Source organism: Leucoraja erinacea, chromosome 1 (assembly GCF_028641065.1).
Source record: "Leucoraja erinacea ecotype New England chromosome 1, Leri_hhj_1, whole genome shotgun sequence".
Classification (NCBI taxonomy): domain Eukaryota; kingdom Metazoa; phylum Chordata; class Chondrichthyes; order Rajiformes; family Rajidae; genus Leucoraja; species Leucoraja erinaceus.
In genome coordinates, this window is record NC_073377.1 from 9681774 (window position 1) to 9696322 (window position 14549).

General features: G+C 44.6%; 1 protein-coding gene across 1 annotated transcript in view; it reads right to left on the reverse strand.

Moving 5' to 3' along the window:
* The window catches only part of atoh8 (atonal bHLH transcription factor 8), a 34704-nt gene that overhangs the window by 18466 nt on the left and 1689 nt on the right, over nt 1–14549 (reverse strand). The window contains exon 2 of the mRNA XM_055650750.1: nt 12499–12690. Within this exon, the coding sequence (XP_055506725.1) occupies nt 12499–12690 (192 nt within the window). The remainder of the gene's footprint in view (nt 1–12498; nt 12691–14549) is intronic.

Consider the following 14549-nt stretch of genomic DNA (forward strand, 5'->3'; position numbering starts at 1 on the left):
GTCTCAGCACAGAAAGTCCAGTCCTTCCATCTACTACGATTGGACAATATGGTTATAACACCAGACCATGTCTTATTTACCATTCAGGGGCTGGTCAAACAGAGCAGACCAGGAACATCAGGTCCAGTCATGGAATTCGGGCATACCCACCTGAACCACGGTTATGTGACATGACCCACTTATTGAATTACATCGACACAACAAGAAATCCCGAGGGAGAGTTAAAGCCTTATGGGTCAGCCGCAAGAAACCTCATGGTCGGGTGACGAGCAAAACTATCTCAAGATGGCTCAAGCAGGTACTGGGAGCTGCTGGAGTGAATACTAACGTGTACAAATCTATTCCACCAGGGCAGCATCCACATCGGTGGCAAAGAGGATGGACGTGCCTATGGACCACAACTTGGCTACAGCGAGGTGGTCTAGGGAGAAAAACGTTCCAAAATTTTTCATAACAAGCCGCTGGCAGAACCTGTATCGTTTGCAGAAAAAGTATTAGAATCTGCAAATATATAAATTAAGCCCGGGGGAGCATTTTGCTTTGTTATTGTTTAAATAACACCATTATTGTTTTACAAACAGATCATGGTTTATTACGATAACATACTTCCTCCCTCGAATGACTTCGGCAGCGAGTGAAGTATGAATTGTTACACGGTTTGAAATCACAGAGCTTTAAAATCTTCACGTAGTCACTCACGTGACTCCGAAGTAAAATAGTAAGATTAAACGAGAACTTACCAGTTCGAAGTTTGATGTGTATTTTATGAGGAGTTACGATGAGGGATTACGTGCCCTCCGCTCCCACCCTCAATCAACTGGTATTTAAGTTCTCCTTTTCTTTACTATGTTTATTTCAATTATTGTGTCTTCTGTGATTCCACACAGCGGCTTTGAAGTATGTCGCGCGTGCGTGCTGGACGGGTTCTTCACGTAATCCCTCATCGTAACTCCTCATAAAATACAGATCAAACTTCGAACTGGTAAGTTCTCGTTTAATCTTACTATTTTACTTCCTTTGTCCTTCTGCACTCACAATTTTATATTTTATATTTTTATATAAATCTGTGCTATTTATGCTATGAATTGCCTATATTCTTAATGTTTTAAATTGTATTTTTATTTAGACCTGTGTCTATGTGGAAAGCACTTTAGGTTGCATTCAATTGTATGAAAAGTGCTATACAAATAAAGCTATTATTATTATTATTATTATTATATTATTATAAAATAGGTGCAGGAGTAGGCCTTTAGGCCCTTCGACCCCGCACCGCCATTCAATGTGGCCCCTTGTTCTGGACTCCCCCAACATCGGGAACATGTTTCCTGCCTCTAGCGTGTCCAAACCCTTAACAATCTTATATGTTTCAATGAGGTCCCCTGTAGTTCCTTCCTACAAACATCCTTTCTATAGCAGGGTGACCAAAATTGAACACAATCCTCCAAATGTGGCTTCACCAACACCTTACACAGCTTATTGTGCAATGATAATCAAACACTTATGAATCTTGACTCTTGATTTATTACCTGTCTCCTATTCCTATAAGGTGTTGACCCTGAACTGAGAAGTCATGTCAGTCAGTCAGGAGTAACCGGTCCAATCAAGTAAGAACAACTAATTTCCTTTTCAGAAGGTAATGAGTGGATCAGATCAGCTGGTACAATGGTTATACATTCCTCTCATTAGCAATAATAATACTTCACTCCCAATACAGATTCATTTCATTAATTTAGAGGTACAGTGTGGAAACAGGACCTTCGGCCCATCGATTCTGCGCCGACCAGTGATCCCCTCATGTTAACACTATCCCACACAGACTAGGGACAATTTACATTTATATCAAGGCAATTACATAGAAACATAGAAAATAGGTGCAGGAGTAGGCCATTCGGCCCTTCGAGCCTGCACCGCCATTCAATATGATCATGGCTGATCATCTATGATCAATTAACCTACAAATCTATACATCTTTGGAGTGTGGGAGGAAACCGAAGATCTCGGAGAAGACCCACGCAGGTCACGGAGAGAACGTACAAACTCTGTACAGACAGCACCCGCAGTCAGGATCGAACCCGTGTCTCTGGCGCTGTAAGGCAGTAGCTCTACCGCTGCGCCACCAATTTGAATATGAACTCTCCAGGTGCAGTAATTGCATGCTAGTCCCACAACTACTGCTTGCTAATCCGACCACATCAATTTAAGATGAATTGACGCTACAAAACCTTGACTTGAGTGTAGTTACAAAATGATTTCAGTGTGTAAGCCTCCATATGTGCCAGCATAACTTGCAGCCCAGCCATGCATGCCTCTGGGTGTTAACATTGAACTCAGCTGGACTAAAGCGTAAGAGACCATAAAGGTGCAAAACATGTTTGGGGTTAGGAGTTGGATAGTTTAAACACTTTATTCATTGAAGAAAAAATCTAGGGGATTGTTAATTGGGAATGCTATCTGATGGGGGTGATTTTCTCTGCTCCATGCTCTATCTAACCTGTACAGATTCTGACCTCTTGTACATCCCCAGATTTCCACCCAACTTTGACCAGAATGCTGCCTGGATTAGAGACTTGGAAGCATATATATAATTATGAGAGGCATAATTGGACAGTCCCGGGGTGGAAATGTCCACCAGAGGGCAAAGCTACAAGGTGCGAGGGGGAATGTTTTAATGGGGATTTGTGGAGCAAGTCTTTTGTACACAGAGTGGTGGGGTCTGGAACACATTGCCCAGGCTAATGGTGGACGCAGATACACTGGCGGTGTTTAAGAGGCTTTTAGATAGGTTCGTGGGTGTGCAAGGAATAGAAGGATATGGATCATGTACAGGCAGATGTGATCAATTTAACTCAGCATCATGTTCAACAAGGTGGCACAGTGGTAAGTTGCTGCCTTACAGTGCTTGCAGTGCCGGAGACCCGGGTTCCATCCCGACTACGGGTGCTCTCTGTCCAGAGTTTGTACCTTCTCCCCGTGATCTGCGAGATCTTTGATTTCCTCCCACATAGGGGGGGCTTGATAGAGGTTTTTAAAATGATGAGAGGGATAGACAGAGTTGACGTGGAAAAGCTTTTCCCACTGAGAGTAGGGAAGATTCAAACAAGGGGACATGACATGAGAATTAAGGGACTGAAGTTTAGGGGTAACATGAGGGGGAACTTCTTTACTCAGAGAGTGGTAGCTGTGTGGAATGAGCTTCCAGTGAAGGTGGTGGAGGCAGGTTCGTTTTTATCATTTAAAAATAAATTGGATAGTTATATGGATGGGAAGGGAATGGAGGGTTATGGTCTGAGCGCAGGTATATGGGACTAGGGGAGATTATGTGTTCGGCACGGACTAGAAGGGTCGAGATGGCCTGTTTCCGTGCTGTAATTGTTATATGGTTATATGGTTATATTCCAAATGTAGGTTAATTGGCTTGGTGTAATGTGTACATTTTCCCGAGTGTGTGTGCAGATAGTGTTAATGTGTGGGGATCGCTGGTCGGTGAAGACTCAGTGGGCCAAGGGCCTATTTCTGCGCTGTATTTCTAAACTAAACTAAACAAACGTCGTGGGTCGAAGGGCCTGTTCCTGCTGTGCTGTACTGTTCAATGTTCTATGTTCTAACTCCTTCAATGGTAGCAGTGTCTTCAAATGAGCAGGGCTTGAGCCCGGGGAGTTCCCTCCATGACTTTAGACTTTTGATTAATTGTTCCATCTGACAAGATTTCATGACCAGGGCCAATGAAATAGATGCACTTCAAGGAATCAGCTGAAAGATTCCCCTTCAGTCAAGAATAGACAGTAGGAACTAGAAATTACATTGGATTATCATGTACAGAAAGGCAGATGAGATGAAGAGAGATGTAGCTGGCAGATAATAAAGAAAATAAAAACTATTTCTTATTTAAGCGGTGGACTACAATGCCGAGAACTATATTCTGTTATTCACGATATTCCCTTTATTCTGTATCTGTACACTGTGGATGGCTCGAATGTAATCATGTGTTGTCTTTCCGCTGACTGGTTAGCACGTAACAAAAGCTTTCCACTCACTGTACCTTGGTACACATGACAATAAACTAATGATGAATGACTTGATTGTATAGTATTATCTGATCTGTATCGACAGCATGCAAAACCAAGTTTTCCACTATACCTCAGTACACATGACAATAATAAACCTAAACTTAAACCTAAAATCTCCAATACTCAGTTTCTATCTCCAATACTAAGTTTCAAATCAATAAGACTTCCCACTTTTAAAATTACATTTCCAGAGCCAGAATTGTTTTTTTTGCAGTAATTACTTTCTGGCAAGTTGTTTAAAAGTAACTTCTTTCTGCATGACCAAGCCCTCACCTTTTCTGGCAATTTAATGGGCAACAAGTGAGTAGGTGGCCCAAGGACACACTGAGTCCATGATCACAAACGGCCTTAGCAAGGACATCTTGGCGGGCACATTCAGTGAGGCCATGTGGATAAAACTCATGAAGAAGAATGGCTCGACCACTATGATGAGGTTAAACTATATTTGTCCCAATCGCCAGCAGAAGCTACGGGAACAGATAAGTTCATGTTCATAAGTGATTAGAGCAGAATTAGGCTATTCGGCCCATCAAGTCTTCTCTTGGCTGATCTATCTTTCCCTCTCAACCCCATTCTCCTGCCTTCTCCCCATAACCCCTGATACCTGTAATAATCAGGAATCCATTTATCTCTGCCTCATACATATCCATTGACTTGGCCTCCATATCCTTCTGTGGCAACGAATTCCACAGATATCCAAAAGATAATGTGTAACTCTGGGGGTCATAGAAACATAGAAAATAGAAAATAGGTGCAGGAGTAGGCCATTCGGCCCTTCGAGCCTGCACCGCCATTCGATATGATCATGGCTGATCATCCAACTCGGTATCCCATCCCTACCTCTCCATACCCCCTGATCCCTTTACCACAAGGGCCACATCTAACTCCCTCTTAAATATAGCCAATGAACTGGCCTCAACTACATTCTGTGGCAGAGAATTCCACAGATTCACCACTCCCTGTGTAAAAACTCTCAGGTGGCATCTCTGGAGAAAGTGATTGGGTGAAAAAGGGATGAGATGAAGAACCCTTCTTCAGACTGAAAGTAGAGGGGAGGAACTGGAGGTAGGAAAAAATCTGTAGGGATATTGATATAGAGAGGGATTGTTGGATACATGTCTATGGCTCCCTGAAAGTTGCAGCACAAGTAGATAGGGCAGTAACAAAGGCATACAACATGCTGTCCTTCATTGGTTTGTGCACTGAGTATAAAATTCAGTAAGTTAGGTATATAAAACTTTATTTGGAATATTGTGTGCAGTTCCTTACAGGAACAACATGGAGCTTTGGGGTGAGTGCAGAAGCAGTTTCCCATAATGTTGCCCAGAACAGACAATATTGGATCGTAGTGTAAGGGTAGGTTCAATGAAGATCGGGCAAGGGGGATTGGGAGTGTTGGAAAAGTATCTATATCTTGGGACTTGCCTAAATGAGTACTGAGATGGATTATCATTCCACACCAAATTCAATTATCACAACATTATGTTGGATATGGATCAACGGACTCTGTATGGTACATGTTAGTAAATTAGTAAAACAAATGTTCTTCTTTAGGTACTGTTGTTTCTGGGATGGGGTGACTGATTACAAATAATCAACATTCTATATTTTGTCATAATGTGGCTGAAATAATGGCATATTTTGTGATATTTATTGAGATAGAAAGATACAACTGAGTTTGGGAAAAATATTACCTTGCAACATTCTGTATGTCTGATAGATATTGTGAAATGGAACTCAGAAATTATGGGAGGATTACATAAAACTACAATTCAAAGGTAATGAATATACTGAGTATTCTTATTTACATCATGAACATACAATAGTGATATAGGACACCAGGTCCCACTATGGTAAACTCACGAGCTACTACGGTAAACTCACGAGCTACTACGGTATAACTATGAGTTAAAAAATATCACATTTTTACATTCCGAGTATATTTTACTCGTGGACATTTTTCATCATGTTCAAAAATCTTCACGAGTTACCATGTTTCCCGAGTTAGCGTTACGATCTGCTAAGAGATGTCCCGAGCTCCGACATACCAGCTACGTTCATTCTACGTGCTTACCAAGAGTTTGATTTTTTTTTAAACTCGGGAGAGCTCTTGGGTAAACTCGCACAGTGGGACAGGGGCATAAATTGGATAACACACACCACCAGTCATTGTGTTTTATGGCAGATTTTAACCACTTCAGTCTGAAGGTCTCGACCCGAAACATCACCCATTCTTTCTCTACAGAGATGCTGCCTGTCCTGCTGAGTTTTTCTAGTTTTTAGTGTCTATCTTCAGTTTAAACCAGCATCTGCAGTTCCTTCCTATTCTCTTTGTTAAGCGAAACAGGTCCTATTCTCATGATATTATTCACCTCAACTAAGTTTTTTCTTCACCTCCGTTGCTGCAGAGAATACAATCCCAGTTATCAAATCTTTCTTCAAATTAAATAAAAAAAATTTGAGCCCTGCCAATATGTTTCTAAATCGCCCCTGGATCTTCTCAGATTCAGATTCAATTTTAATTGTCATTGTCAGTGTACAGTACAGAGACAACGAAATTCTCCAGAGCAATTGCACCGTTTCTACAATATGTCATAGTCTTACAGCATGGAAACAGGCCCTTCATCCCAACTTGTTCAGGCAGATAAAGATGCTCCATCTAAACTAGTCCCATTTATCCGCATTTGGCCCATGTCCCTTTAAACCTTGTGTGTGCCAGTGTGTGTGTGAGAGTGTGTGTCAGCATGAAGCGGCGACAACATCCGGAGTGAGCGGAGTCTTGCTGATGCCCGGGGAGCGTTTCCCTCCTCCCTCCCCACCATCTCTTCCCCTCCCCCTCCCGGGAATGCGGAATCACACCATCTGCGTGAGAGAAACTAAACTACTTTTTTCCCCCCAAAATCATTCCACGGGCCGGTAGTTTGACACCCCTGCTTTAAACCAATGCCCCCTAGTGCTTGAATCACATATCCCGGGACAAAGACTATGCATTCACCTTATATATTCCCCTCATGGTTTTTACTCGCCTCAAACAATTTTTGCTTTATTTTGAACTTCCAGCACCTGCAGATTTTTGAGCGTGAGAAATTTGTGATCAGCATGACAGCGTGATAATTTTGTGAAATACGTGACTCTCATGCTCAATGTGTGAGAGTTGGCAGCCCTGCTAATAATGCAAACATTTTATGCAAGTTCCAATTGTTTGGTCAAAAATCACTTATTACTGCTTTATAACAGTTAAGCTAATTTAAGACCATTTCCAGAAATTATGGCACTCAACTAACAATCAACTAACAAATTAAAGCAAACTAAAAAGAAATAACATGTTCCCTTTCCTGACTCTACCTCATAAGTACTTTAATGCTGTTTACAACCGATTCACCCATTTAGTTCCATCTCCGGCTGCTTCATGTTGTCAGTGGTTGCACATCCGACCAAGAGAGAAGGGAAGAGAAGAGATGCAACGTCACTCACAGCCGTCAGCCGACACGCTTCCCCAGACCGCACAGATCGCTGTCATGTGGTGCAAAGAGGCAAACTGTGCGGGGACTGAAGACAGCATGAGAATTCTGTCATCAGCGTGAGAGCATGAGAATTGGCTGAAATGCGTGACTCTCACGCTCAAAACGTGAGAGTTGGCAGCCCTTAATGGTCAAGAGGCATTTAGATAGACACATGAACAAGCAGGGGACGAGGAATGCAGTCCATCTGCAGGCAGATGGGATTAGTTGATGTTGGCACCATGGTCGGCACAGAGACTGCAAGCTCAAGGGCCTGTTCCTGCATTGTGCTGTTCTATGTCCCAGTTCAATTCTATGTCAGTCAGGCGCTGAGCATTGTTGAGGAGTCTAGTATGTTGGACATATTTGGACTCTTCATTTGACTGTGCGTTTGTGGACTCCAGAGTTTGCTGTGCCTGTTATTCTGTGACCATTGTTAGTCTCGCAGTTATTTATGTATAATCTGTTTGATCTGTTTATATGGCTGAGCTTCATGCTTGATTTAATCATCCCAGTAAGTGCCTTGCGACATTTGCGAGTTAGCGTTACTGTTTCGGCGAGCGTGACCAATCTGACCCACGCTGTCAAGCCACCCACAGGCTTGACTTGAGACCATGTGTCGAGACCTCTCTCTCCACAGCTGTCTTATCGGCAGGCACGTGAAACACTGCAAACATGTGCTACACCTGGTGTGCGAATGAATTCCAACAGTGTTTGCAATACAGAGAACCCCTTTCACTTTAAATCACCACGGAAGACCGACATCCTGTCCTTTAGGCTGAAGGCGGACACAAAAAGCTGGGGTAACTCAGCGGGACAGGCAGCATCTCGGGAGAGAAGTAATGGGTCGAGACCATTCGGGTCGAGACTCATCGGCTTTAAGCTTTAGTGACGCGGCGCAGAAACAGGCCCTTCGGCCCACCGGCCAGTGATCACCCCAACATACACCAACATAATGAGGGGTACGGATGGGGGCTGAACATAAAGGAGAGAGAGGGGGCGGGGGGGGGGGGGGTTGAGGGAGGGGGCAAATAAAAGTCTTCTTTGAAAAATAAAAATGTATCTCTCAATCTCAATCGCAGCAAAAGCGTTGGAGGAACTCGAGGGGTCAGGCAGCATCTGGGGAGGGAATGGACTGGTGACGGTTGCAGTCGGCACTCTTCTCTACCCTTCTTGAGTCTGAAGAAAGATCCGTCTGCAGAAGGGTCCCGACCCTTCTTTAATCAGAGGATGGTGAATCTGTGGAATTATTTGTCACAGAGAGCAGTAGAGGCCAAGTCAATTGATATTTTTAAGGCCGAGATAGATATATTCTTGATTAATACGGGTGGCGTGGGGTTATGGGGAGAAGGCAGGAGAATAGGGTTAGGAGCGAGAGCGAGAGATGGATCAGCCAAGATTGAATGGCGGAGTAGACTTGGGGCCGAATGGCCTAATTCTGCTCCCAATGACCCGAAACGTTGCTTCCCCATTCCTTCCACAGATGCAGACTGACCGCCTCGGGTTCTTCCAGCACTTTGTGCTCCGCTTGGCTCTGAGGGATTGCATGAAGAGAAGGGCAGAAGGCAAGGGGAAAACCACAGCTGAAGAAAGAGTGAAGACATAACAGAAGCACTGGTAAGGAAGGTGGCGTCATCGGAACAGATGTAACAGAGACAGAAAAGCTGGGAGAAGTGAATGGCGACCTTGTACTCGTGGTATTCTTGAACAAATTGGAATTTTGCTTTGGAACGGGGGAAATTTCAAGTCAAATTGAAACTAATAATTTTTTTTAAACAAAAGAGTTTACATTAAAAAAAGAAAGAAAAAGATAGTAGCTTTCCTGTCTTCAAAATGGTACTAATATTATTCCTTAACACAACGCCCTTGTTCATACACGTTTTCGACTCTCTCTCTCTCTGTCTGTCTGTCTCTCTTCACACGAAACAGCTGCAGTCAATGTATCCTCAGGAGCTGCTCACAAACCAGCTATTAAAAAAGTTTTTCTGGAACAGATGTCCACCGAGTGCTGGGGAATGTGCCAAAAGTTTCGTGTGACTGAATGTTTCTTCCCCAAATCGCGTGCCTTTCCTCTGCCCTCTGCCCTGAGTGGCGCCAGCTTCGCTTCCCACACCAGCAGCCGAGCATCTGGAGTCTGAGACTGCACAAAACACCAAACACTCCCGAAAAACCATCCCCTCCATTCATCCACTCCACAAACAACACGGTGGCAAGATCAGCGCGTGATTTATTAGACAATATTGCAGCTGGAACGTTCAAGAATGTAGAGGGAGGTTCAGATGGAGTTTAAAAAACTCCCATTGTCATAAAATAGGAACGAAACCTTGGATCACTTTCATTTAATTGCTTCACAAGTTATTTTTTTAAAACAAAAACCTGTATTAAAGGCAGGCTGAGCATCGATTCGATAATATTACCAATGTTTAGCTGTCATGTTTCTAACTTTCAAGAAAGAGGGCCATTAAATGTCGACAGAGTAAAAGTTGATCAACACAAAGAATTTAATGAGTAAATATTTTTGGAAGCCAGATGTAACTTTCTCTCGACGGAGAGCTCTTCCCCTCCCTCATCCCTTCACCCCCCCCCCCCCCTCCACACAAACACACACACACACACATACCTCCGGCACCCCACCCCCATCAAGTCCTTCTCGGTTCAACTAAAAACAAATGACCGCACTGTTCTGCAATGTTTGAGCTTACCAGAGCTCAGTAAAGGCCACCGCGAGTAATGTCTAGATATAAAATGTAGGCTGATAAACATATTGAACCGAGCCAAGGGTCGACGAGAGGCAGATGTCAGAGGCGAGGGAATGGGGGACATCGTGGAGTCATACAGCACAGAAACAGGCCCTTCGGCCCAACTTGCCCGGGCAGACCAAGATGCCTCATCAGCACTAGTCCCGCCAGTCCGCGTCTGACTCACATCCCTCTAAACCTTTCCTATCCACAATAGTCCGTGGGGGTGGAGGTGTTATCTGGGGGGTAGAGGGGGGTGTTTAACCCTTTAATTGCCGTGCAAGGTGAACCCTCAGCACCTCTTCCACCCAACCCTGCTCATGCGAGAGGAACCCTACAGGTTTAAGTTTATAAAAGGGCACAAACTGCTGGAGTCACTCAGTAAGTCAGGCAGCATCCCTGGAGAACATGGACAGGTGATGTTTCCGGTCGAGGGAGGGGGGAGAGGGGGGGGAGGGAGGGGGGAGGGGGGGGGGGTGAGAGATAGAGTCATACAGCGTGGAAACAGACCCTTCAGCCCAATTTGCCCACGCCGACCAACATGCCCCTGCACAAGTCACACCTGCCTGCATTTGGCCCATATCCTTCTAAGCCTATCCTATCCATGTACCCATCTTAATGTTTTTTTTTTTAAGTTGCGATAGTACCTGCCTCAACCACCTCCTCCGGCAGCACGTTCCATACACCCACCACCCTCCATACACCCACCACCCTTTGTGTAAAAAAGTTACCCCTTACGTTCCTATTCAATCTTTACCCCCTCATATTAAACCTGCCTTCTGTTTTGATTCTCTTACTCTGAGCGATTACCTTCTCCTGATTTTGTACACTTCTCTTAAGATCACCCCTCATCCTCCTGCGATCCGAGGAATAAAGTCCTAGCCTGCCCAACCTCTCCCTATAGCTCAGGGGTTATATGGAGAATTCAATACCCTAACCGTTAACTTTATTATTGTGAAGATAGACACAAAGTGCTGGAGTAATTCAGCAGGTCAAGCAGCATCTCTGTTGTCTGAAGAAGGGTCACCCATCCATTCTCTCCAGAGATGCAGCCCGTCCCGCTAGGTTACTCCAGCTTTTTGTATCTATCTTCAGCATCTCTGGTTAACATGGATAGGCGATGTTTCAGGTCAAGACCCTTCTTCAGACTGATTGTCTGAAACAACACCTATTCTTTTTCTCCAGGGATGCTGCCTGACCCGTTGAGTTATTATAGCACTTTGTGCCAGTCTACATTGGCATACATTAGCATCTGCAGTTTATTATTGTCATGCGTACTGAGGTGATTATATGATCGGTAGTATAGCGGTAGAGCTACTGCCTTACAGCGCCAGAGACCCGGGTTCGATCCTGACTATGGGTGCTGTCTGTATGGAGTTTGTACGTTCTCCCCGTGACCTGCATAGGTTTTCTCCGCGATCTTCGGATTCCTCCCACACTCCAAAGACGTACAGGTCTGTAGGCTAATTGGCTCGGTATAAATATATCAACGTAAACTTGTCCCTGGTGTTTGTAGGACAGTTAGCGTGCGGGGATCGCTGGTCGGTGCGGACTCGGTAGGCCAAAGGGCCTGTTTCCGTGCTGTATCTCTAAACTAAACTAAACTAAACTAAACTCAATGATGATTTAATGATACTTTATTGTCACATGTACCTAAGTACAGTGCAATGCTTTGTTTTGCATACGACCCAGTAAAATCATACAGCAGACCTCACCTAGGAAGTACACAAGTGTCGTCACGTATCTTGTCACAAATGTCACCACTTCTCAAGAGTTCACCGTCTGCCAGGCCTGAATAGAGTGGATGTGTAGAGGAATTTTCCACTATGGGAGAGTCTAGGCCCAGAGACCATAGCTTCAGAATAAAAGGGCCTACCTTCAGAAAGGAGATGAGGAGGAATTTATTTTGTCAGGAGGTAGCGAATCTGTGAACTTCATTGCCACAGACGGCTGTGGAGGCCAAGTCAATGGGTGTTTTTAAGGTGGAGATTGATAGATTCTTGATTAGTACGGGCATTGGGAGTTATGGGGAGAAGGCAGGAGAATGGGTTTGAGAGGGAAATATAGATCAGCCATGATTGAATGGCGGAGTAGACCGGATGGGCCGAATGGCCTAATCCTACTCCGAGAACTTATGACCTTATGAAAGTTGCAGAGGAGCCCTTGAGCTCCTGGCGCCGGCGCTGCTCTCACCTTCCTCTTCTTTGATCTCCCCTCTGCCTGCAATGTCTTGGTGCATTGCTCCACGCACTCGGCGAAGCTCATGTTGCTGTGATCAGAGCTGTAGTCGAGGTCAGCCAGCGTGGCCAGGGACAGGATGTAATTACACGCTATCCTCAGGATCGCCAACTTCGACAGCTTCTGTCCGTAGGAATAGCAAGGAACCTGCGGAGAGAGGCGCCCGGAGTCATTGAAGGGGAAACCACAAGATGAATAAAAGTCTGGCACGCCATACATGCACACTTCAATCATGCACTATTGCATATGATATACCAGGGGGCACACAGAGACTTACACATGATTATGCATAAATGCGGACATACATCCAATTGATACTCCACTCTCTAAGTGTGCGTGTATGTGCATGTGCACGCGCGCGCGTGTGTGTGTGTGTGTGGAGTGTTTGTATGTATGTGTGTGTGCGATGTGTATGGAGTGTGTGTGTTTCCGTGTGTGTGCGATGTGTGTATTTGTGTGCTTGTGCACGTGTCTGTGTGTATGTGTTTCTATGTGTGCGTGCGACGTGTGTGTGTTTCTATGTGTGTGCGTGTGTGTGCATGTGTGTATATGTTTGTATGTGTATGTGTGTATATGAGTGTGTGTATGCATGTTTGTGTATGTTTTGTGTATGCATGTTTGTGTATGCTTTGTGTATGCATGTGTATGTGTATGTGTGTATGCATGTGTGTGTTTGTACATGTGTATGTGTTTGTGTACATGTGTGTATGTGTACACGAGTACGTGTATGTGTGTGTGTGTGTACATGAGTATGTGTATGTGTGTCTGTGCGTGTGTGTGTGTGGTTCAGCTAAATGTTAACACTGGCATTTACACGTTAAGTTATATTTACAGAAGGGGTTGTGGGAATTGCGATAATGTGATCCAGGTAAACGCTGGTTGAGTTTCCACGGTTTGACTATGAAAAACGGACCCGACAATCGGAATCACACCAAATGTGTAGGAAGGAACAGCAGATGCTGGTTTACACCGAAGATAGACATACAACGCTGGAGTAACACAGCGGGCCGGGGAACATCTCTGGGGGGAAAGGAATAGGAGACGTTTCGGGTCGAGACCTTATTGTAGACCATGGAACCACACCACACACACACCAAAGTCCGTTGGATGGAAGGACGTTAACAATTTCTGATAAGGTTCGGCCGAACGCACAAGTTAATTGTTTTGATCAACCAAAGAGCGAAACAAGCAGGGCACCATCCAATACAGCTCGGGCTCCAGTCCAATCCCTCAATGGACAATTTTACACCTCATTATGATCTTGGTTTGTGGTAAAATGTGTGTGTCCCCTCCTTCCCACCCGCGGAGTGCTTTCAGTAAACACAGCACACTTCGCCAGCATCAACTATTATGTAACTGAGGCAAATGTGTCACATTTGGTGTGAAGTGTGTTCTTTTTTTTTTAAGTCGCAGTTTTCTCCCAATCGCGTTAAATATATACCCAAAGCTGAGCGAACAGTCGTCTTTTTTCGCAGCACTGCGGGCTAAATACGCACGCTGCGAGCAACGTTCTCAGTCTAAGCATTGAATGATTGGCTTCGCATTAAAGAGCCAACGGTATTTACGCCGAGGAGCAGAAGCCTTCACAGTCAGAAGGTCATGTTTGCATGTGCATGTGCCCGTGTCTCTCTGTATCTCTGGAGCGCATTTAATGAGTCCCATCACATACCCGAGTTAGTCACTCTGTGGAACGGTCTCGATGCGAATCGTCACCTATCCATAGATAGACGCAAAATGCGGGAGTAACTCAGCGGGACAGGCAGCATCTCTGGAGACGTTTCGGGTCGAGACCCTTCTTCCTTCGTCACCTATCCATGTTCTCCACAGTTGCTGCCTGACCTGCCGAGTTACTCCAGCACTTTGTTTTCCACGTCGACTTCTGAATAGATAGCGGGCGATATAATTGCTTGAAAGTACCTTGGGCATGGTTCTCCCATTTACTTAGATTGTTCCATGTACTTTGGATATTAAAGCAGAATCATTAATACTAAAAACACTCAATGTAA